At 36.3% G+C, this 22,066-nt stretch overlaps 1 protein-coding gene across 3 annotated transcripts in view; it reads right to left on the bottom strand.

Moving 5' to 3' along the window:
- Window positions 1-22,066, bottom strand: part of tlx2 (T cell leukemia homeobox 2) — a 95,342-nt gene that overhangs the window by 42,392 nt on the left and 30,884 nt on the right. Inside the window, exon 3 of one of the 3 annotated variants that reach the window (XM_039751857.1) lies at window positions 9,394-10,798. The exons of the other annotated variants lie outside the window; for them this stretch is intronic. Coding sequence (XP_039607791.1) covers window positions 10,759-10,798 — 40 coding nt within the window. The 3' untranslated portion in view covers window positions 9,394-10,758. Of the gene's footprint in view, window positions 1-9,393; window positions 10,799-22,066 lie in introns of those variants that run through there. 3 annotated transcript variants of the gene reach the window in all.

Below are 22,066 nucleotides of genomic sequence, written 5' to 3'. Positions count from 1 at the left end.
ACCAGACACCTGTCACACATACCTGAGGATGCACACAGTCAGCAAGGGTTTGCTGCAAGTGCTTGCTTTATTTTACAAAAAAGTGTCCAAAGTACAGTCCAATTAATAAAAAAAAAAATTTCCATAAAATGTGAAAAGTGGAGGTTAAAATGTTCGATAAATAAACACTCCTTTAAAACAAGGTTAAAATCAATGGCAAAAATTGTCTTTAAAAACCACAAGCTTCCTCAGTTTTCTGTGTGGATCTCTTTTGAGATGATAGTCGATGAAACTTTCATCCCTAACATCTGCATTCAAGTTAAAAAGCTACAGTAGATCTCCTTTGCTGTCTTCTGAAAACAGAAAATCTATAAATTGAGACAGTTAATTTCTTAATATCCCTTACCTATTTTTTGTTTCATGTAGTGCTCAATTTAACAACTGCTGCAAAAAAAGAAGAAAGATCAATCGATTTTACACACTTCCTCGGTTTGAAATGACACTGCCTCACTAGTAGTTCCACTTCTCTTAAAAATGTAAATTTTACATCCTATATGCAGAAAGATTAATATTTTACAGCATAATATAGCTTTCTATAAAGCAGTGAAAACATGACCAGGTAAGAATTTCTGTTATACTTTCAACAAGCGTATTTCTTCACTAATTAACTGTTTTCAATGTTCTGCAGGATAATGTACTGGCAAAGAAATATTAGATTTTATGAATTGCCAAATTAGGTCAGGAAAATGATGTGTAATGTCTGTTTACTATAAAAGCATAATATGATTATTTAATGGGATTAACACAGAGGAAGAGGGTGACACTGAAGTGTGACAAGTGAGCAAATCATTAATGACTGGTCAGCCATATGAGTAAGTGAGACTCAAGGCTGACAGAAAAAGTAATTTAGCAATGTTACCCTTAATAGTTTTAGAAATGATAGTAACAGATAAAAAAAAAAAGCCCAGCAGCTTTACCTTTTTCACACATGTTGCGTTGAGCATCCATACAACTAGAACCTTACAGCCATGAGACTTAATAAATGCTTCTCAGTAAGAGAAGGACATGATTGATGACTCAATAAATGAACAGTGTCTAACAATTCACTGCTGTGGTGAAAAAAAGGCTCATCGATACATGTCAGTGAGTGATGGCTAAACAAAAAGGAACAAATTAAGACATGAACAGGTTTAATACTCTTTCAGCTGGAAAAGATACATTTTGGCCCTGATTTCACAGCTGAGGCACACATGACATACAACCCAGTTATAAGCCATTGGGAAGACAGGATAATGTAACGTACACCCTCCTTGAAACGATAAAACACTTTTTTTTTCTCTCGCATGGTTCTAGAAATTTCTAAATTACTCATATAGGTAATTTAGTGTGATTTGACAATTAGAAACCAAAAAGAATTTTTAAAACTGATGTTACCATTTTATTATTTTTCCTATATATACAATCTAAGTACAGTATACAGTGTGAATTTACCAAAATGTATCTGATATGCAATACCACTCAAATCGGTTTTCAGATTTTAGCCTGCTTTAAACTCAAATCCATTAAAAAAAATACTTGTGTCTAAAAAAAACTAAATATTTAAACTTAACAAGTAATTATTGAATCAATTCACTTGTAATTTTCTATTTTATTCTTCTCCTGTTTCCTTTGCTCTTGAATGTTAAGTGATAAAAAGTAGAGTAGAAGCCCACACCTTCTGTCATGCAACTCCAGTCCTGGAGGGCCGCAGTGGTTGCACGTTTTCATTCTGACTCTTTTCTTAATTAGTGACCTGTTTTTGCTGCTAATCAACTTCTTTTGAATTAATTTTACTTGACTTGCTCTTGAAGACTCAGACCCCTTGATTGTTTCTTTTTCCTTAATTAGCAGCCAAACAAAAATGAGATACAAAATGAGCCAAAAACATGACCAGCAAACTGTGTCCATCATACAGTATCTGAAAATAAAGAAAGATGAAGGTCTCAGGAATGCTGATCTGCTCAGTTAAACAAAACATTTTAACAGAGCTCTTAGGAAAAAGAAAATCAACAATTTCAGAAATGTCTGCTATTGCACAATGAGAGCAGCAACAAACCATGGAATTAAAGAACGGGTTTAATTAACAACAAGAATTGACGCCTAATTAAGCAACTGCTTGGAGTGAAATTGATTGGAGTTTGAGGCCCTGACTTAGTTGGTCTTTTGTTGACTCACTCACGTCACATTTCATTTCTGTTTGGGTGCCATTTAAGGAAAGAAAAGAAGCAATTCAGAGGAATGATGAAGAAAATTGGGGGAATTAATCTTTAAAAATGACAAATAAAATGAATTCAAAAGAAGTTAATATTATATATTGCTGAAATAAATGGACCACGCAATCTAGTCAGTTCTTCCTTAATGTTATTCACTCCTCTCCTTTCCTCTCTCTTTCCTATTCCCCCTTTCCTCTACCTCCTAACTGATTACATCAATATCCCACATATACCCCGTTTTGAAGAAAAAAAAAACAACAAAAGGGAACAATCATGAAAAATATTAAAACCTTACAATAAAGAGAAACCTCTAATCTCTAATTTTCAACATTATAATATCCAACCAATTCAACTATCCCATTCCCTTAAAACTGTTAAGGTAACATATGTAGCTTCCAAATGCTGCAAACCTTTATCTGACATAGTCCTTTGTCCACACCAGAGCCTGTCACACTCTACTTCTCCGTGTATTTGAAGAAGATTGACCAGGTGTAGCAGTAGAAATAGCAGTCGACTGAATTGGACGGGTTGGAACGTATGAATCCTCTGGTTGTGTGTCTGAAGTCAGACAGCACTGTGCTGCTGTAGCTGGGGTGAGGAGAACTGCATTCCAGATCTTGCCATCTGACAACAGGTATGTGGCAGGGCCTTTCTGAGCAATTATCTGGTAAGGTTAACTGAATTTGGAGTGATCCTTTTGGACTATGCCTGGCTTCCTAATACACACAAAACTCCCACAAGTGAAAGAAGGTGATTTTGCTCTGCGATGCATATCTGTGTATTTTTTCATTTGTTCTTGTTTCCGTTGTGCATGCTGTGCCACACTAGTATGTTGCTTCAAAGGCAATGCAGGTAGCAGGCCTCTAATGTTTAATTTAATTATCATTGGGTGACCATATACTGTAAGAGTTCAGCAGGTGACTTTTATGTTACTGCATGTGCAGTAGCACGATATGTTTATAAAAAATCAGTCACAAATGACTTCCAAGGCTTTCCTTCAATATTTGCCATTTGAAAACAGTCCTAAAATACTCTATTAAAATGCTCCATCTCACTATTTGCTTGTGGATAGTAAACAGAACTGCGAGTGTGTATGATGTCCCTATCGCTAAGAAATGCTTCAAATTCAGAAGACGTAAACTGAGATCCATTGTCAGTAACAATATCCAGTGGATTCCCTTCCCTACTGAAAACAGTGCACAAAAAATGTATAATGGTTTCCGAAGTCACAGCAGATGCAAAAGCAACCTCTGGCCACTTGCTGATGTAGTCAATAAGTGTAATTGCATAGCGATAGTCATATGGTGCAGTTTGGAATGGCCCCACAATATCAATGGCAAGTTTGTTCCAAGCTGTATTTGGGATAGGCGCTGGTTGTAATGGAGCTTTATTTGTGTTAGCAGTTTTATCATGCTGTATGCAAGTTGTACATGATCTTCCACTTGGGAGTCCATGCCAGGCCACCAATATAAATCCCTCAGTCTCTGTTTCGTTCGTACAATCCCTTGATGGGTAGAATGTGCCAGCTGAATCATTTTAGACTGTAATTCTGATGGGACAATGACCCGATAATTGCCACGAATAATAAGTTCATTTTGTACAGGCAACTCTGTCTGAAGTCTAAAATATGGAATAACATCTGATTCAAGTCCTTTTGAAGTACAAGGCCATCCTTTAGTAATATAAGTCTTGACCTTTTGTAGAATAGGGCAAGAGGCACAAGCACTTTGAAACTGCTCTACAGTCATTGCATCAAAGGCAACAGACACCAGAGCAACAAATTCCATGTCAGGGTCTTGTTCTGATACTGTCTCAGATAATGGCAAGCGTGATAAGCAGTCAGCGGTGATATTTTCATGCCCAAGTTTATACTCAATACTGTAGTTGAATGACATAAGTTGCACTGACCATCTTGCAATTCTCATGTCCGCTCATCCATAGCCCCTTGCTAGTAAGTAGAGCAGTTAATGGACAGTGGTCAGTGCGTAAGGTAAAATGACATCCCCACAAGTAGGTACGCCATTTCTCTGTGGCCCACATGCAAGCAAGAGCCTCTTTTTCAATAGTAGAGTACTGTCTTTCACAGTCTGACAATGTACGAGATGCAAATGCAACAGTTTTCTCAAATCCACCATGATTCTGCGTAAGAACAGCACCAATACCATAATCCAAAGCATCTGTACTTACAATTGCAGGCAATGAAGGGTCAAAAATTGCAAGCACCGTACTGGTAGCAATAAGTTTCTTAATACAATTATAGCTTTCTTGTGCCGCATTTGTCCAAGAAAATTCTCCAGAATTCCTAAGCAGTTCACGAAGGGGTTCTACCACAGTGGCATAATTTGGAATGAACTTAGAGTACCAAGCAGTCAGTCCAAGAGCATAAAGAAGATACATGAGTTGGTGGAGCTTCAGTTACTGCACTTATGTATTCAACATTGGGCTGAAGGGCAGCAGAAGAAATTCTATGGCCTAAAAATGTTAGTTCAATTTTTTTGAATTGACATTTCTCCATATTAAGCTGTAGCCCACTGTCATGAAGACAATGAAGTACTGCTTGTAACCTGTACTCATGAACAGATGGTGAGTCCCCATATACTGTAATGTCATCTAAGTAACACTGCACCCCATCCTGCCCTGCTAGTATCAGGGACATTATTCTCTGAAATGCACTTGGAGCCGACGGCAGACCATAAGGTACTCTTTTAAAATGAAAAAGTCCTTTATGTGTTATTAATGCAGTAATATCTCTGCTATCCTCATGTAAGGTACCTGATGGTAAGCATTTCGAAGATCAATGGTGGAGAACATTTTAGCTCCTCGAAGCTGTGTAAACACTTCTTCAATGTGTGGTAAAGGGTGGCTATCTATCACCACAGCTTTGTTCGGCTCACGAAGGTCTACACATAGTCGTATTGCACCTGATTTTTTATAATTACTACTAATGGTGACACCGAAGGAGACGAATCAGTTTTTTCTATAATGTCTTTCTGTTCAAGTCTCTTTAGTTCTTTAGAGACAGCCTCACAGACAGAAAATGGTAGACAACGAAGTTTCTGTTGAATAGGTGCTTACCTCATGTCGTAGTTTAACCTTATGTATAAATCTATCAGTCACACCTAATGTATGAGCATTCTTAATATTCATTACTGCCATCTTGTATACAGGGTCATTGGGCATTTTCTTGGCTGCAATTTCTCCATTTCTGATTTCTAAGTTATAGTGCCATAAAAATGTCCATGCCTAACAAAGCTGCTCCCAATGGCACAACATAAAATGTAGCTTGTGTATGGTTTGTATCCATTGTAATGAAAAGAGTAATACATCCCAGTACTGAAATTGGTTTCTGCATATAAGTCTTTAGTTGCACTTTTGACTGAACAAGTGGTACATTACTAAAATGTTGATGATAGAATTCTTCTGGCAGAATTGAAACTGCTGAGCCAGTGTCCACAAGTAGGTTTGCTTGAACTAGTTGAGTGCAGGCAGCTTGAAGGGATACTTTGCACCAGAGACCCTTCCTCCGTTGTGCAACTGTAGTGTCATCAATGCTAAGAACAGTAAGGTCAGGCACAGTAATTTCTTGCACAGCACAAGTAGATGTGGCACCACGACATACTTTAGCAAAATGACCAAATTTACCGCAATGTCTGCATCTTACTGATTTTACTGGACAATTGGGGTTATTAGCCAGGTTCATTCGAGATCCACAGCGATAACATGTTTTTTGTTGTACCGCAATTGAAGCCTGGGTTGCTGCTGTTTGTTTTGCAGATGCAAACGCATTAAAAGCAGGTTCCTGTCTCGCTCTTCTTGTACCTTGTGAATTTGTGTGTATAGTATTAACAGACTATTCAGTATTAGTAACCATAGCATTAGCTTCAGCCACAGCACATTCAATTTGCCCAGAAATAGCAATCGCTTTTTGTTATGTAAGGTCCGTCTCTAGCAATAATCGTTCTCGAATGCAAGGCATATTTGTTTTCTCTATGATTTGGTCCCTGAGCATGTCATCCGCTAGCACACCGAAATCACAATTAGCAATGAGCTTGCGCAATGCGGCAACATATTGCAAAGTAGGTTCACCAGGCTTCTGCACTCTTTGGTGAAACTTCTTTCAGCCACAACGTTCATTTTTGGAATAAAAAAGTCTTAGTACAGCAGCGAATGCATCATCAGTAATAGCAAGAGTGTAGAAAATACGCTGAGCTTCAATCCCTAAGCAATTTATCAATAGGGCACGTTTACGTTTATCCAATAGCGGCGTGTCAGTAAGAGCTAGCACATAGTTCTCAACCATCCTTTGCCAAGAATTAAACGGTATTGCCGGCTCACCCGGAGGTTCGAGAAACGCAGGAGGAGGCGAGAGTCCAAAAATTGACATCCTCGTCGCCAATATGTTATATATTGCTGAAATAAATGGACCACACAATATAGTCAGTTCTTTACTTTATTCACTTCTCTCCTTTTCTCTCTCTTTCCACCTCCGCCATTTCCTCACAGCGACCTTTACTTTCTGACTGATTACATCAATATCCCACAGTTAATTAGCAGCAGTGCAGTAATTAAGAAAATGGTTAGAATGAAAACCTGCAGCCACTAAGGCCCTCCAGGACCAGAGTTGGGAACCCCTGATCTAAGGGCTTGCGCACTCCAACTCATGAATTGAAATTGCCAAGATCAACATTTGAAGCAGAAAAAAAAAAAAAATAAAACAATGAAACAGTAAGTAAATTCAAACAATAGACATGATAGTTTCGCAAAGGTCTAAAATGCTATTGATTTTTATTTATAAGTGGAGTTACAGGCTACAGTAACTATTGTGTGGATAAATTTGGAATTTTATGAGTTCAAACTAAAGCATTGAATTGAACTCAAAATTCACAAAAGCATTTCCTTCAATATCCTAAATGCATATGCCAGATTTTGCGAACGTTTGAGCAATAGTTGAATGTTTGAACTTTAAAAGCTGGGTAGTTGCAATTTACCCAATGCCTGATCAGCTCTTAAGACTAACCAGTGGAAATTGTCCAAGAAATTTAATAATAATCATTCCATTCATTCATTTTTTTTACAGCAAACACACAAACAACTGGATAAACATCATTTCAAAAATGCACACATCATTTTTTTTAAACATTTTATTGAATTTATTAAAAGCAAATAACATTCCATACAAGCATGTCAAATTTTACAAAACTAAGTTCAAGTCATGTTCTAAGGGTATCCAAATAGTTGTTTCTATTTAAAAACTCAAAGGTTGGTGAAAAAAAAATCATGAAGGGAATTTTCCTACATACATGAAATATGGAGAATGTGAAGATGTTATATTAACCTGAAAGACTGTCATGTAGACACCATATATTTTTGCCTTCAAGAACAATTTTTCTTTTCATTTACTGATCTTATCCACCACCCTTCTACCTGACCCACTTTACTCAGTACTAATATCACAGGGACATTACATACCAAGAAAAAGGTGCCAGTGGACAGAATCCTGGTTTTAAAAAATGTTGCTCTTATCTTGTGTACACTTTTCCAAAATATTTATCAACTGTTTTCTTTATTTTTTAACTGTATTTCAAAGCTTTGATGTTGATACACTCTGTTGATGTGCAGCAGCATTAGTCATTCAGTGTGAAAGAATGTGAATAGATCATGTTGCAACTACTTCAAAATCTTGCAGTGGGCTGAAAATTAAATCACATATCCTGTGCTGTATGTTTATAACACATTTCATGAAATAAAAACATATAAGTACTCATGCACGAGAGATTAGGATTTACCTTCAGGCTCTAAAAAGGTAATCAATTCCATCTTGAGCCAAGAGGGGACACCAATGTTAACACACTCTTCTTTGCTTATAGCTCAGAAGCTCAATGACCAAAGAAGACTTCTGTTCCTTCCTTCAAATTTTGCCTATTCCAGGATCAGAGTATACAAGAACCTTATTGACTGTTAGGAGGTGTGAACCAGGAGACCAGAATGCTGACTAGTCTCTCTTTGTCTTTATTATTTTATCTTTGTGCCGACTTGTTGGAACCTTTTGCACCCTCATGTGCTTATTATTTTGCCCACATATATTTTCTCTCAAATTACACAAGGTTGTCAATTGACACTCCCACATTTCAAATGTCTATTACTACACACACACACACACACACACACACACACACACATATATATATATATATATATATATATAAATTTATATATATATACATATAAATTTATATATACACAGTGTATATATATATATATATATATACACACACTATATATTAAGTGACACATTGGAAAGCCAGCAGGGCATGTGATATCTGGGGCCACTGCCATCTGCGTGTTGGGGGAGTAAAAAGCCCCCCGCAACATCTTCCATCTTCAGTGTCCGTCCATCCTTTCTGGTCCTTCCTTCCGGGTCAGATCCCCTTCTACTCCCCGACAGGGATGCCTGTCTGCCTACTAAGAGCCTCTCTAAGGGTAAGGAATCATCCCCTCTTCTGGTCAGGATGTCCGTCCCACCCATGTGGCATCTACAATATATATATATATTTATATATATATATATATTATTCTGTGCATAAATGCAATACATAAATAAATGGATGCAATGCCTAGTTTCTGCATATGCAATATACTTCATCCATCTTACCTAACTTGACTGTTTTTTGTGTGACATTTTGAAAGGAAAACAAACAAAGGGTTAAAAGTCTAAACTCATCCATTTATCTTTTAAACATGCCAGGCATTGTCCATTAGCCACACGTTATGGCTAACAGGATTATTGTAATTAAATTTATTATTCTTTCATTTGATCATACTCTTATCAAACACACTGGCAGCAAAAACATCATTCGTATGTAGACTTTCCTTTAGAGAAGACAGCAAATAATATATGTACATATATGTAAAATGATATATTTGCTACACCTTATAAGGGCTCCAGCAATGTAATAATTTCATTATAGAGAACAATGTATCATTTATTGTTTGTGAAAGGGATATACTTTTACATAACTGAGTAGTAAATCTGAAAGTTAGGTTAAATAGAAGTTAATTTTCATGTTTTTCCAAATTCCAAGGGAAATGAATTTTTTTAATCTATATATAAAAATATATATTTAGTACAATCCAAAAGATATTTTAATGTCTTGTTTTGCACACCTTAAGCAAATAATAACTTTTGGGATACCAATATGATTCAAGTAGAATTCTATCCAATGTTTGGCAGTTTAGATTTTATTTATGAAGAAAATGTATAATTAACAAGCTTAGAGCTTTTCTGCATTTCCAAATACACAAAGCATGATTCAGTCGAACACAACACACCCGGCTTGAGATAATTCTTTTAAGCTTACAAGCTGATGTGGAAAAGAAACAAGATGTGGTTAAGGATGCCAGAAATATAATGCGCTCCTTTCCTCTACTATCTGGAAACTTGGAGGAAGAACAGAGACCCCAGCCACTATCTGCCATTATATAATATCACTGGCCAGTAATTCACAGTGTCTGTGTGAATGGTCAAATATCTCTCCAACTAGTTACAATGAAGCTTTTCTACCAGGTCTTTTTCACAACATGCTTTGCAAATGTACAAACATGTGAGTATTTGCACAATGCAGATAAAGAAAAAAAGGTGAAAGTTTCATGCTAAAAAAAAAATGTAAAAATGTTTCAGCAATTCAAGTTTTGTTAGATGCATCAAATGTGAAGTTTCAAGTCAAAACATGAAGCTTGTAACATTTGTTAAATTAGTAAGAAATTGTTCCAATAATGTATTTGGTGAAAATGGAACAGTACAAGTAGATATGTGGTGTGCCAAAGTCATACATACAGTATGTCAAGCACTCCCCATTGGCAGATCCAGCTAATCAAAATGCAACTGTTCCTGCGGGCTAACTCTTGTTGGAGTCCAACATAATGCATTTTTAGAGTCTGAAAACACAATTGACCAAAGAAAGGCATTAAACATTACATTAGTCTTCCTAAGAGAAGGCAGTTTTAGTTTCGAAGTTCATTTAGGCCATCTCCGAGAGAGACAGGATATTCTTTATAAATTGTTATGTGTCCAAAATTTCCCAAGGAAGCATCAGAGGTGATTGGCTCTCATAAACAATGATGTCCAGCATAATGACTTCTTAAGGGCTGGTGTTGTACTGATTTATATAGGTCTCCTGACATCATCTCTACATGCAGATATTATAGTCATTAGTTTCAAAGGAGAATTGTAAATCATTGCAGAAGGAGACTCAATGAACGTTAATGGAAGTCTAATGTTAGTGTGTCTTGAACTGTTCCACAAATTGTTGCCAATGGTGAGTATACAACAGCAGACGTAATACTGGATATCGTGTAGTTATGTTCCACTCTGAGAGTCAATGGCCCATGGAAATATGAACATTGCCCATATACCTATGGAAGGCTTCTTGAAGATGCTGCAGATCATTCATGCTGTGACAGCTTGTTGCACGATCTGCTCATTCAAGGTGTTTTTTCTTTGAGTTCCCCAGATCCATCCCAATGGGTGTTACACCATTTCTGTTACATTATTGGTCTTATGACACAGCCTAATAAAAACAAAAAATTGTCTCAACAAATTGACAAATGACAAACATATTACTAAGATCTATGGCAGCAATAAAAATTAAACGAATTGGCTGCTAATGGCAAACTGTCATGTAAACCATTGTAAGTATTAGCTTCCACACCGATCTTCATGTAAACTGTAGCACTGCTTATGTGTAATTATTTTTGTCAGGGTGTATGAAAAGATACATTTAAATGTTTATGTAATTACTTTTTAAAATCTCTGTATCAGGGTAAATATAAATAAATATTACTGTAAACTATAATTTGTTAAGAACACATGCAGCATTTATCATCATGTGTAGAAGAATGTGTATCCTCTTTCAGCTCTAAGACTTTACACACTAGGGTATACCTAACAATTATTTTGTCCTCACCAGTCTTAAGCTTAGATAAATGTAACCTCGAGTGACAAACAGCTTGTAACATATTTTTATGTCAGTAGTAAATAACAGGTTTTGAGTGTACCTCAAATAACTCTTCTTGAGTATTTTGTATATTAGATTTATGTCCTGTATTATTTTGACCATCATAGTTAAACCTCAAAGGATTTTCTTTCTTTTTCTGAGCAGGTGCCAATGATTTCTCTCATCCCCCTGTCCTTCTGCAATGTAATCATGGTAAGACTGTTCAGTGCCAGCTGGTCGAATAGCAACTGCCGCTTTCCAATGGCCCTGATCCTAAATTCTGGTTGTTTCTCCTTCAACCAGGTGTGAATGTGGTGTGGCTGACCTGTTGCAGTATCAGTTTCTAAACTAATTGCACTATTAGTTTATGTGTTATAGCTGAGGATGTTATGTTATAAAGCTTGAAAGTTTCAAAATATCTGCTAATGCATGTCCATGAGATTACATTGTCTGTGTTGTTACAAGGAAACAGGAGTACTGTTACAACTTGCCATGACATGCACCAACATAAAACTATATTGTCTTATGTATTAATGGTTGACTTGAAAATCACTTACTTTCCATTACATCCATATTTTTAGAAACAAAAAGAATGCACCTTTCTAATTTAATTAGCATAATAATAATAAATTTTACACTTCATAAATATATCTTGCAAACAACGATACATATTTCTGTTTGAAAGAATTGCATAGAATGTGTATTGGATAGAATATTTAGAAGTACCCCTTTAGGATTGTGACATTGGTATGATGGGAGAAATGCCTCAGTGATCTTTCTAGCTATGTTGTCTGCAGATATGCGGTCCTCTTAGAGCTGCCCAGGACAAATTGTTTACAGGGGAAAAGCCAAACAAAAACCAAAGCATAATTTACTCACATGAAAGTTCTAATTAAAATGAGAAGAATCTTCCTTGGAACAAGGGTACTAAGACATATTCTTAAGAGCTAGGCCTAGAAGTGGTGTTTCTAGGAGAGTATCTATGAAGTGAAGAATGAGCGTTAGTTGCAACAGCCATTGGATGACAGACAAGAATGACAGATAGAGAGCCATGCATGATAGATTCTGGGAGAGGAAACTGGTTATTAAGACATGATTTCATGAGCTATGAAGGATTCAGAAATTGTGCAGAATGTTGGAAAATACAGGCTATGGATCAAAACTTCTTGACCAAAGGTGGTCTATCTCTCTTACTTAGAAGTTGTCCAAAGGGAATGACCCCAGGCAGATGTCATAATACTCACATGCAACCAATTTGACTTTTGATATTATTCACCTCAATATGATTTCAAGTTGCAGAGTGGAAAATTTTGTAAACTGCTGTTCAAAGTATTCTATGTTTTGGAAACATTGTATTTTGTGCTTGTAAGGGTAGCATCTACTAACTCTGTACTGCCAGTAGAAGACTCTCACTCATCAGAGGAATGACAGAGATATCTGCAGGCACATAACAGGGCAGAAGGGCATGTCTGATCTGAATTTGAGACACAAAATATTACTGGATTTCTTTTGGACTGCCTGTAATGAATACCATTTCTGAACACAACATAGTTCAAAAGTGCACCTTGGGCCAGTATACCTTGGGCCAAAGGTCAATGATCTAGTTTGTAGTAATATTATCTGGCCTAAGGCCATATGTTGTGTTGAGCTGTCAACTGATCATGTTTTCAAGCCATTCCCCGTATTCTCAGGTAAATTACACATGTGAGTGTTATAATAAGAACAATTTACAGTGCTGCTGGTGACATTAACCCATACTGAATGCCTGACAAGCACACCTGCTGCTAAATGCGAACCCAACCCTCTTCACAAGTGAACAACATAGAAAGGTCTAAAAAAAACTATAGACTTGGTTGTTCTCGAAGACAATAATTTTCTTCTTTTTAAATTATTGAAACAAATTTTCTTTTTCGTTTTATTTTGCAAACATAACATTGAACAATTGTGGAGAACATTTACCTGGTAAGAACTGACCATTTTCAATTTTTAGAGTTTTAATGAAAGATTCATCCCAAATTTTTAGTAAAGAACTCCTACATGAATTAAGTGGGATTTCTGAAAATCCCGAGTATTCTCATGTTTTTCTCCCTAGAATAGTCTTTGGTGTTGATTACTTTGTTCTGAAGTACCTAACATTTATGTTCTAAAGCAGTGATCCTTTTGTCCACCACAATTATCTGCACCTCACTTCATCTGCTACATCTCTTCAATGTGGGATGATATTCCACTTTTTGTTTGGAATATTTAATTAGGTTCTTCTTGTATCCTTCAAAACATTTACATTTCCTTTATCTCCACCTCCAGCTTGTACATTGATTGACTGAGTTCTGAATCATTGCATGTATTGTTGTTGGTGGAGTCTTTTGGCATTTCTGTTGGTGCATCAAAACCAGCTGTTTTGGAAGCAGATGATGAATGAGCCACTGATTTTGTTGAGTGACATGAATTTGAGCAGTCTTCACTGTAGCCTCACTGCTAGCTGGGACAAAACCAACTAATCATTTGAGAGAGAGAGTGCAGGTCAGTTCTCCTCCATCACTTCAGTACTTTTCTTAATATGAACTGGCACCCGCAACTTGGGTTCAATCCACACTGGCGATGCTATATGGTGAAAGACACACTGCAAACAGTCAGACAGAATGACAAATGTGTTTTCTATTTTCAGCTTTGTCTTTCAAATGCATTTCTTATGTTGTCCTTGGGTCATTGTTTTTGATCAGCCAGTGTTTTCAGAAGTTTCCTATTTTTAGAACACATCAATACTTGATTCCTGATTCCTGTTATAATTACAATCAGCTTGAAGACCTATATCATCAAATTTATCTTTAACTAAATCCATTACTGAGTCATCTCTTACAATACTGGTCATGACTTATATTACCACTTACCTCCAATTGCTCAAAAAGAAAAACGCACCAGATGAAATTAACATCCAGTGTACAATGAGATGTTGATGTTGGACTATTACTGATTCATGGACATAAAAGAAACTGGACACACTGACACCATGCCATTCTGGGATTAGCTAAAATACTAAACAAAGCAAGTGATTAGTTTTCTGGTATCTGTGAATTTTCTTATGTCCTGTTATTATATAACATATCTTTGTTTCTTTATGTTTAGCTGAACATTCAAATTAGCACATCATTTTTTTACCCATTGCTATTCTCATTACTATTATACATTGTGTTGATATATTCTCATTATATGAGCATCCCTTGGTAAACCATCAACAAGTGCAGGTTACATTTCCATAGCTATTCAGATGACACGCCACTATATTGTACATGTTAGTCATGGTTAATTTTCTGGATGCTCATAGCTCAATGACTGGATTCTTAGTGAGCATTACAAAGAGGATGAAGAGGAATTTCCTTAAAGGAATACTCCATCCAAAAACTATTTATTTATTTGTTACTTACCCTATGTAGTTTGTAGTCATGACCAAGACAATATTTAATCTGATTTTTCATGCAGAACAGAGATAAAAAAAGGTTTCAGACAGTACACAAGTCAATGGTGGCTAACACTGGGCAACAGTGAACAATATCAAAACGTCCATAAATAAATCTCATGTTACTCCTGTTGCAAAATCCACATGTGAAGTCATCCAGTCATATGCTCAAAACATCTCAAACACACGTATTTTTATAAAATATTAGTAAATAAGTCTCTTCCATAAAATTCCCTCTTGAACTAAAACAGTAGTCGTAATGAATGTATCATTGTCTTAAAGAACAACACTAGTACAGGGACTTTGATGATATCAGACCTCCATAATTTCATGACATATAATGTCTTGGATAATGTAATGCCCAGAAGGGGCTGGATGATCATTTGGCCTAGGTTAACAATTTTTGTATTCTTGAATACAGTGGGCTTCCAGGGGATTAATTTTTTCCTGGGTTTGGCTTTCTGGAGTGTTTGGTTTACTGCACATCATTATCATTTGGCCATAGATATTGTAAAAATAATAAACTAATTAATCATATCATAATGTAGAAAGAAAAGGTCATTTCTGGTGTATTTTTTTAATTCTTTAATAAACCTTTTAAGTGTGGCTTTGTGATTAATATAATTCTTATCACCCCATACCAAAACACATTCCAGTAATTTCTGGTCTGAGTAGATATGAACTGTAGTAAAATGAAGCTGCACTTCCTTCTCATAACATACCAGAAAGAAGCTATTGACCCAAGGAAGGGATTTTTATGAAAAAATAGCATCATTTGATCAATTTACAGCAACAAAGTAGCACAACATTTAACAATGATTTAGAAATAGGACACTGGTTTAATCCCAGGTTGGGTGGCCTACGACAAGGATTCTATACTGTACCTATTCTCAACTGGAGGGGAGCTACAGCGTGTAACAAACACAGAAAACAAAATAACCCAATGCAACCCAAAAATAATATAAAACTGCAGCCTCTCTAAGGTGGTAATGTTTCAAGACTGTGGGGTGGCTGCTCACTGTGTGCACTCACGCAGCTTCCAATTACCTCACTAATTTTTGCACTGGTCTGACCACATTTACTCCAGGCAGGTGAGCTATTTTTCACAGTTACTCTGTGACTCTGGGTAAACCTGCCAGACTGATGTCCCACTTTTTACCAAAAATGCCAGACAACCCTGCAGGCTTCTCCATAGCAGTTTTTTGCTGCCTCTAGTTACAAGGATGAAGGCTTCTTAAGCTTTTACTGTGCATTCCCTATTGTCCTGCCATTATATTCTTGTCTCTCAGCTTTCTTAACTCTGTCCGCTTTCACCAATTGTTGTTAGGGTAAGCTCCAGTTTTCTGCAGTCTTATGATGAATAAAATGAATTCAGAAAATCGATGAATAGATTGATCTGTCTTCTGAGTTAGAAATAGATACCTAAGTGAAATAATTCTCATCTCCTGCAGGAACATGCAGCAAAGAATAAAATATTAACAAGACAAAAGTGTTTTTTGTTATACCTGATGTTTACTGTGACTTAGATATTGAAAATAAAAACACACTGCATAACTGTCACTGCCACTCCAGAATGAAACCATATCCAAATTTGGATGGAAGTTGCATTGCAAGAATGTTTAAAACTCATTTTAAGACAGCTCAAACTCCTTCATTAAATGTGACTTCTGGTGCACTGGTGGCAGGACTAAAATCTCTCCCTTAATGTTTGAAAAACAAAGGAGCTCATCGTGGTTTTTAAAAAGAAGAAGGCAGACCACACTTCATTTTATATCAGAGTGGATGCTAAGGGTAGAGTCAGCAACTTCAAAATTCTAGGAGTCACCATTAGTCATGGCCAGAAATGGACACAGCACATCTCACCTATTGTTAAGAAGGCTCCATACCTATTTATACATCCATGTTAAAGCTCCAACTATGCACTACAGCTCCTATAGGTGCACAGTGCTGTTCATACTTTCTGGTTACAAAACAACCTGTTTGGCAACTGCTAAGCTCGGGACTACAAACCACTACAGAGGATGATAAAGTCTGTTCAGAATATCACTTCCATATTACACTCCCTTCTGTTCAGGACATGTGTTTAGCATGAATGACACATGCTGCCATAGAAAGGAAAACAGCACTATTAATGATCTCAGCCATACTATATGGTCACTTTTCTCCTTTCTCCATTCCTATGAATGTTATAGGACCATTAGAATTTGCACCATTAGATTCTGGGCTAGTTTTATCCACAGGGTATAAAGCTACGCAAAAGCCAGCCTTACTGACAAAAATAAAAAATAATATTAATACATTTTATTTATATAGTACCTTTCAGTAAGGTATATGTAACATTGGATACAAATATTTTATGCATAGGACACTAGAACAGATAAATACTGGCTATAAAATTTATTAAATAGAATAAAGAGAAAAAATTAAACAGAGTAAGATATTAAATTCAATACCAAAAGAAAGGTTGAACAGACAAGATAATGTGTGATATAGCACATGCACAAATTATCCTGAGTATCTGGACAGAGAGGTAAACTGAAAGAAGAGGCAGATTGTTAGGTTAAGTTAAAAGCCTTCTGAACAGATGAGTTTTAAGTTGTTTTTGAAAATAATGAACGGAGTTGGCTGATCTAATTAATTCCAAAATGTTCATTCCAAAGTCTGGATGCTATACAGGTAAAGACCCTGTCACCCATAGTTTAGGGCACCATAGGATTGCCAGAATCAGAAGACCTTAGTGAGCCGACAGTAGCAGAGTGATGGGGCAGGTCACTGATGTAGTCCAGTATAAGGCCATTTAAAACTATGTAGGTTATTAATAGAATTTTAAATTCAATCCTGTAAGACAAAGGGAGCCAGTGAAGGTGAAGCATGATGGGTGTGATGTGCTCGCTGTTGCTGATTCATGTAAAGACTCTTGCAGCAGATTTTTAAATTAATTGGAGCTGTGATACAAGATTAGAAGGTCACCTGCTAGTAGCGAGTTACAATAATTGATGTGGGATGTGACAAAATCATGGACAAATTTCTCGGCATTAGAAAAGAAAAGGAATGAGCGAACACAGGATATGTTATGGAGGTGAAAGTAAGAAAGTTTCTTAATGTGGTTAATGTAGGTGGAATAAGACAGGGAGGAATCAAAAATGACACCAAGATTCCGTGCATTAGAAGAAGATCTGATGAGATCACTGTCGAGTAATTTAGACAGAGCTCATTTTCTTAAGTTGCACTTTAATGCAGTTCAGTTCTGTTGCAATTTAATTTTAAAGAGTTCTGCTCCATCCAGGTTTTAATTTCACTGAGGTACGTTGTGAGTTCAGGAAGCTCCAATGAAGGTTCGCTTTTAACATTGAAACAGAGTTGAGTATCACCTGCATAAAAATGGTAACCCAGTCCAAAGCTATGAATAATATGGCGAAGGGGAAGCATAAAGACTATGAAGAGCAGAGGACTGAGGACTGTGTGATATGATATATATTGCGTGATGTTGTATGACAGTGGCTCAGAAGTTCAGCTCTGGAGACCCCGTGGCTGCAGATAGCACAACTCTGAATGTTAAAGTGAAATAAATACTTCACTGCTATATTCACTTATCTGTTTATTTGGAAGAAATCGTTCTTAATGACTGTACAAGTGAAAACAGCAGGACTATAATTGCCCCCTCTTTACAATACAATACAATTTATTTTTGTATAGCCCAAAATCACACAAGGAGTGCTGCAATGGGCTTTAACAGGCCCTGCCTCTTGACAGCCCCCCAGCCTTGACTCAATAAGAAGACAAGGAAAAACTCGCAAAAAAAAAAAAAAACTCAGTAGGGAAAAAAATGGAAGAAACCTCGGGAAAGGCAGTTCAAAGAGAGACCCCTTTCCAGGTAGGCTGGGCGTGCAGTGGGTGTCAAAAAGAAAAAGAATTTCCCCTTGGGATTAATAAAGTATCTATCTATCTATCTATCTATCTATCTATCTATCTATCTATCTATCTATCTATCTATCTATCTATCTATCTATCTATCTATCTATCTATCTATCTATCTATCATAGAGTGCCTGTTCCATCTATCTATCTATCTATCTATCTATCTATCTATCTATCTATCTATCTATCTATCTATCTATCTATCTATCTATCTAAGAAGGGGGTCTTTAGCATTCAACTTGTTTGTGTCTATGTCTGCATTGTTCATTGCTGCTCACCAACATTTGAATACAATTAATGGAGCCAACTATATAGAAACTTCAAAAGAAAATGGCAAAAGAAATAAAACAATTTAAAGAAATGGCAATGAATACAAATATTTAAGAATTCCTTAAAAATACTTGTAGGCCAGATAACCAAACAATTAGATTAATTAAATAGAAGAATGGTACATAGATTTTTGAATTCACAGCCTAAACTTCTAAACCACTGGACTACTGATGTCCTGCATTGAATTATTTGTCTGTGTTTGTTCACTGCCTGTTGTTGGTATTGTACAGTTACACTCGCTCACTTTAAAGTCATCTGTTCATTTAAGTTACATGAATTTAAAATGTGAAAGGAAACTGGAATATGTGAATAAAATGCACATAAACCCTGAGAGACTGGTTACATTTCAGACAGACAACAGCCCTGAATTTACGTAATTCTAAACTTCTGAAGTATTTATTTAAAAACACAAACCAATGCATCGCCATGCTGCACTTTTTTATTATTTGTGTGAAATTCACTTAATAATTCACAATTATTCCCATCATGATTGTAAAGACCTTTATCTTGTAATTAGAGTAACTAATATATAGTAAATAAATTTTTTTTAAAAAATGATCTTTTACTCATAGAAGTGAAAAGAAAATGTGACTTGCTATAGTCAGGATTTGTATATGTTTTTCTAAGGTATTTCTGCATGTTTTTCGTTCCTTTTACCTTCTGAGGAATGTTTTTGAAACATGGAGAATTAATTTCTGTCTTTGTAATTATTTTTTAGATTCTTCTTTAATGATGTTGATGTTTAAGTTTTTCGTGTCTTTCCTGACTGTGTGTGTTTGTTTCCATAATGGGCGTAGGCATTTTTTGTGCAGATTGGCGTAAAATGGCCAAGCCAAAGACTTTTAGGTTATCTGAGGTCTGATTGGAAACAAAAGCTCTAGTTTTTTGGTCTGTTTTTTGTGGTGAATTCTGGTTAATAGAAATATTGTAATCATTTTTTGATGATTTTTGGACTGCAATTTTTGGTTTGATAAAAGATAGGAGTTTTTGGTTGCCAAATTAGGCTTGATTATGTCTCATTTTCTGGCCCTTTAAAATAGATATGTTAGCTGTCTTTTCTCCATTGTAGGTAAAATATAACTACTCCAATGGGTGTTTAAAAGTTGAAAGTAAATTTCATGAAAAAGACGATGAAGTTTTAGTTTACCAAGCATTTCTGGTCAGATGCTAGGCGACAGAGCATGCTGTGTAGATCACAGACCAATAGATGCTTTACTTAAGCCGTAAAACACCTTGAGCAGCCACATCTTAAGTATTATGAACCATTCTGGCCCCTTCACCACAGTAAGCACATTATGACAGGGAAACCCCAGCAAAGTATTTACTTTAGGACTACAAAGTGAGTAAAAGGGAAGGTTGGAGCAGTTGAATCTTTTCACATAGCATAAAGATAGATTAAGGAGATACAAGGTATTCTCGTGTTAAGTGATTTAACCAATAATAGAAATATCTGTCAATCCAACTGACATTTGCATTTTAACTATATTGCTTACTATATGTTCACACAATGGGTGGAAAGAAAATTTATAGTTTGATAACAATATAAACAGGAAAATTTTATATGCCATTCTGGTCCTGGTAGCTTTGATAACTTGTTTGCAAAACTGCCATCCAAATCGATTCATTTTCATTACTATTCTAGAAGTTTGAATATCCTCTTTTGGCAGCCATGCATATAAAGCTGGACAACAGAGTTCTGTGTTTCCAGTTGATGCCTCTACTTCTCTCATTGTTTTGCATTAATTCTCTTGGTTCTGTGCTGCCTACAGTAATGCAGTTTGCAGGAGATTCCACATGCCTGACTGGTAATGCCCGTGTTCCAGTCTTTAAAGTACTTTACGCACTGTCTGACACTGTCACTATCCCTTTATTATAATGGCATAATGGAATGGATACATTCAAGACCATAATAATCTTTTTGTGTCTGCCACCAGAAAACCTATGCCACTGTTTGCCTATACAGAGCAATTCTTAACTTATTGGAGGACTCTAGAGTAAGTTGTCTAGTCATGTCAAATTGATTCATTTATGTTTAGTGCTTTATTTGTTTTTATCATATCATTTTATTTTCTTTTAAGTGCTGTATACTGTTTTTCTGAAAGTACATTGAGATTACAAACATAGTTCATCCTGAATTTTCTTCAGATTGTTTTACATGACCTGAATGTTCTGTTCAGCTGTGGGTATATTGATGAGTATGTGCCTAATTAAAGTTACAGAAAACGTAGGTGTATATTCTGATAATTTTCTCATTCCTGTTTCCTTTATACTATGCTGTTCTCAATACACTTACTCTCAACATGATAGTTCTTTCTTTATCTCTTACTAGCCGGAATACCCAGCGTTGCCCAGGAGGAAAATAAAGTGTTTTTTTTTTAATTGTTTGGGAAAAACATAATTAAAAAAAACAACTTTAAAAATAAAAATAAATTAACAAACAATAAAGACTCACTAATGTGCTTGTTTTGCAGTCTTGTATGTATGTTATCATCCAGATGACGCTCAGAACTATTTAATTTGAAAAACAACTGGGGTACTGTGCTGCTTAAACATAAAGAATGCTGGCAGTCACTTGGTATATATTAACTGTGTAAACCCATGTTGTTAAAGCACGGGATCCTAGAAAGTATTGAAATCATCAGAACTACTCCGGCCATCTCTCTGCTGTGAGGATTTGTGTTGCCGACGTGCTCGCGTTGTTTGTGCATTAGCAGCTAAGTGACTGTCTTCCTTACGAGATTTCCTTTTGCCAGTGTGCTGGCCTAGCTTGTGTATCCTCAGAGCTGGAGCCCTCACCCTGACTCTACGTCTCACTTCTAGGCCAGACAGACACACACACTTGTACGCGTACAACTTTATTTAATTTCAAAAGCAACAGGGGCGCGGTGGTGCTCAAACATAAAGAATGATGGCAGTCACCTCCAGTTTGCCCTCTGGTGGTCATTCTGAGTGTCAACTGAATGATAACATGCCTACAAGACCGTAAAATCACCCCCCACCCTACCCAGAAGGGGGTGGGTTAGTGTTGATTTCACCCTACAGTATTTTAATCGACCATTGAGAAAGATGTGTACCAAGTTTCATGAAAATCACTCCAGCCGTTCGGACGTGATGCTGGAACATACTGTACATACATACACA

This window comes from Polypterus senegalus, chromosome 4 (assembly GCF_016835505.1).
Source record: "Polypterus senegalus isolate Bchr_013 chromosome 4, ASM1683550v1, whole genome shotgun sequence".
In the NCBI taxonomy this organism is placed as follows: Eukaryota; Metazoa; Chordata; class Cladistia; order Polypteriformes; family Polypteridae; genus Polypterus; species Polypterus senegalus.
This window is presented reverse-complemented; position numbering and strand designations above follow the sequence as displayed.